The sequence below is a fragment of the Buceros rhinoceros genome, unplaced genomic scaffold (genome assembly GCF_000710305.1).
Source record: "Buceros rhinoceros silvestris isolate BGI_N320 unplaced genomic scaffold, ASM71030v1 scaffold16128, whole genome shotgun sequence".
In the NCBI taxonomy this organism is placed as follows: domain Eukaryota; kingdom Metazoa; phylum Chordata; class Aves; order Bucerotiformes; family Bucerotidae; genus Buceros; species Buceros rhinoceros.
In genome coordinates, this window is record NW_010426505.1 from 64,398 (window position 1) to 67,892 (window position 3,495).

At 49.7% G+C, this 3,495-nt stretch overlaps 1 protein-coding gene across 1 annotated transcript in view; it reads left to right on the forward strand.

Annotated features, from left to right (window-relative positions):
- The window catches only part of LOC104498185 (retinoic acid receptor RXR-alpha), a 44,028-nt gene that overhangs the window by 31,324 nt on the left and 9,209 nt on the right, over positions 1–3,495 (forward strand). Inside the window, exon 6 of the mRNA XM_010141537.1 lies at positions 796–925. Within this exon, the coding sequence (XP_010139839.1) occupies positions 796–925 (130 nt within the window). The remainder of the gene's footprint in view (positions 1–795; positions 926–3,495) is intronic.

Sequence of the window (3,495 nt, forward strand, 5' to 3'; positions counted from 1 at the left end):
CCGAGACTTGCAGGAGGGAGAGGATACTCTAGTGTTCACGTGTGCTTTGCCTCTGAATACACACCCTTCCCCCTGCAGTCCAGGGGTGAAGTAAACACTCCTCCTCTGATTTGGAAACTGCTCTTTTAAGGACATGGAAGAAAAAACTGCTAGATATCAGCAGGGATTATAGTGGGCTACGTGGAGGGGCTCATACATCCGTGTCCAGACAGGCAAACCCTATATATACACTTGTGCTGGCGAGGTCTGTCTTGCTGGGGTTAGACAGGCTCTTGCAGTTTCTCATCACAAGCCCACTTGAGCTGTTAGCAGTTCCTTTAAACAGGGATTTGGTGTGTTTAGGCTGACTGTCCTCCTTGCAAGCAGATGGTTTTTGTTACTGGGTAATATTTCAAAGGAAAGGGGTTTCCCTTTTTTCTGTAATGCCCCCTCTGGTGCTGGTTTATTGAGCTGGGAGATGCCGGCATGGAGAAGGTGCGTGCTGCATGGGTGCACGAGCCTTCCCTTCTCTGGGCTGGAGCTCGTTTGGATCATCACTCGGTGTGATGGATATTGGGTCTCAACACTCCTGGTTCCCGTTTTGAAACTTGCCAAAAGCTATTGAATACCATGGTGGAGCAGCCAAGGTACCTCCTGCCTCTGTGACTAATAACATCCACTTCTAGGGTGCTCCCAACTTTGGGGTCCTTCCCTGCGCAGGGAGGTAGCAAGCCCCTTCCTTCAGCTGCTCCTCCAGCCTCTCCCCATCTCGTTGCTCTGCCTTCTCCAAGCCTTTCTATCTCTTTTTGTTGGCAGCCCAATGACCCGGTGACGAACATATGCCAGGCAGCGGACAAACAGCTCTTCACCCTGGTGGAGTGGGCCAAGAGGATCCCCCACTTCTCTGAGCTGCCCCTGGACGACCAGGTCATCTTGCTCAGAGCAGGTGAGTGGGAATTGTCCACCCATGGGCTCTGGCACAGGGCTGTAGGAGTGCGACAGCTCGCCGGTGACTTAGACTTAGGTCCCAGCAACTTCAAAGCTGTTAACTGTTTCTGAGTAATAGCCTCTGATAACTCAACTGGTAAATAGGATTTAAAAAGCCCTAAGGGATGTGTGGCTGAATGTGATCCAAAATGTCGCACCAGCTGAGAAATGGCCCGGCTTCATCGCTGATGAGCGAGGCGCTGGGAGACGTGCGCAGGGTGATTTCAACCAAGGGAGCCACGTGCTGCCTTCCTCCCGAGCTGAGACTTGAAAGACCAAGTGGGCTTGGGACTCCATGAAATTTCATCACACTACAATGTTTGATCATAATTAAAAACAGAAAGGGGAGAAAAATATATTGCCCTCCCTCTACCACCCACCAAGATAAAAATGAAATTCTGCCACCTTATTTTAAATATCCTTGTGTGGCAGGGGGTCTGCAGAAGCAGAGGCTTTGGGGGGTGAAGAGCATTTAGTTGTGAAAAGGGTCTTCTTCCATCAAGTGAATTCAAGCCCCTGTTGCTGGCAGGTTGTGGACAAAGACTAGGGAGGTCAAGAAACCAAGAGCAGAGCTCAGCAAGGGTGCATTTTGGGCATGAAGCTCTTTGCATAGCTCCTGTCATCAGATAAGTGATCAAAAAAGCTGTGGTTTGCCACAGCAGAGGGTTTTGCTCCCTTAAACAGAGGAAGGCAAGTTGTCAGTGGGATGGATGAAGCTGCTTCCAGCAAATGACAAACTCCATTTGAAGGATGAGACTAGGAGAAGAAATGAGGAGACCTTGATGGCTGGTGGTGGCATCCAGCTCTCCCCTTGGCAATGAGAGCCACCAACCTTGGCTATTCGAAGTAGTCAAGGGAATTCAGAAGGGAATGGTGGAGGAGCCTGGCACAGAGCAGAGGTGCAGCCTCAGAGCAGGGCAAGCTGGTGAGCTACCTGGAGTGAACCGGTCTGGCAGCCTCTGAAGTCCCTGGTGGTTTTAAAAGTTCTTGTTTTCCCCAAAGTGCCCTTTTGTAGGGAATTCAAGAAGGGAAGACCCTGCAGGGTGTGTGCCGCTCTCTGCACTCTTCTGGCCTTGGGTTAATGGTCTCTGTAGATGAGACGCTGCTGATCCACCGTGATGGCAGTGGTCCTGGCTTCTTACTGTAGAAGGTGTGTGCCCCAAAATAAAAGCCCATTAAATTGATCAGGGAGGTGCTTTAGGAACCAAGTGCAGGGTATTCACGTCAACACAAAATGCAGGAAATGCCAGAACTTCTCTAATCCAAGGTCTGGCCAGGTTGCTTCAGGAGAAGGTATAAGAGCTCCAGAACTGAAAGATGACTGCGTTGGTTTTTCCCCCTTCCCACCACACGAACACAAGCTGTCATTCTGTTTAGTAAGGCCGTCAGTAGCCCAAACATATGAAGCAATGTTTTCTGCGATGTTTTACTGACTATCAACCAGCGGCACTGCGTACCTTGGCCCTACGTACAGATACACAGTTCCTCTTGCACCCTCTCTGAAATCCTTGGTCTCGGTGGTTTCTGGGCAATCAAGTCGCAGCTTTTACTGGTGTAGGTTCTCCACTCATGTTATTGAAAGGAGATTTTTTGTATTCACGTTTCATCTAGTGGTTAGCAGTAGTCTGGGAATGAGGAATTTGGGAGGGTTATTCTTGCTGCGGACTTGGCCAAGTCCCCTGCCCCCTCTAGCCCTTTGGTGAAGGTGCTCCCCTGCGTTTTCTGTGGGCGTGAGTATTGCCAGAGCTGGCTCAGGGCCCTCTCTGGAAAACATAAAAATGTCTGTTTGAAGAGGGTCTCTAGAGCCTCCTGTGAGAGTGGATGAGCAGGGGAAGCATCTCTATAGAAATCTTTGAGGGCTTTCTGCAAATATCACGGTGAAGAACTGGATTCAGACGAAAAGCCACCTTTTTCTTTTGTGAAATGGAAACAAAACCCACCACAACAGTTCAAGGTTTTCCTTTCTCTTTAGAACGCGAATGAAAGCTGAACTGGAGATCTCCTGACCTGATGTTCCCTCCTTTGTGCTGGTGCTTGTTATGACCAGCTCCGAGCTGGCATCCTGGAGGGACCACTCCACAGGGCAGGAGAGGGGGCTGCAGACCCCGTCACATCCTAGATTTCTAACCCCCATGGCCGTGAGGTGGGCTGAGCACCTGGAGCAGCTCTGATGGGCTCCCTGCTCCAAGTGTCTCTGCTGGGACTTGAGATAACTTCCCCCAAGTCTTTTAACCACTGGCTTTATCTATTATTGAATAGGGAGAGCGGCCTGCTGCGAGCAGCCGCCCATGAAATATTTAAGTATTAAAATTTAGCTAAGAGTGTCAGTCAGGTTCAGTCATGCATCCTTGGAGGCAAAATTAAGCAGAGCATGCATCTTTGGAGGAGCGGTGCTGGATAGGCCAGCAGTAGATTTCCTCTGATCCTGAATCATTTAAAAATATTCCCTCTCTGAGCTTTTTGGAGGAGAAGGAAACCCAACTTTTTAAGCCTGTTTTTCCTGGATTTTCTTGTTTCCAGGCTCGCTGT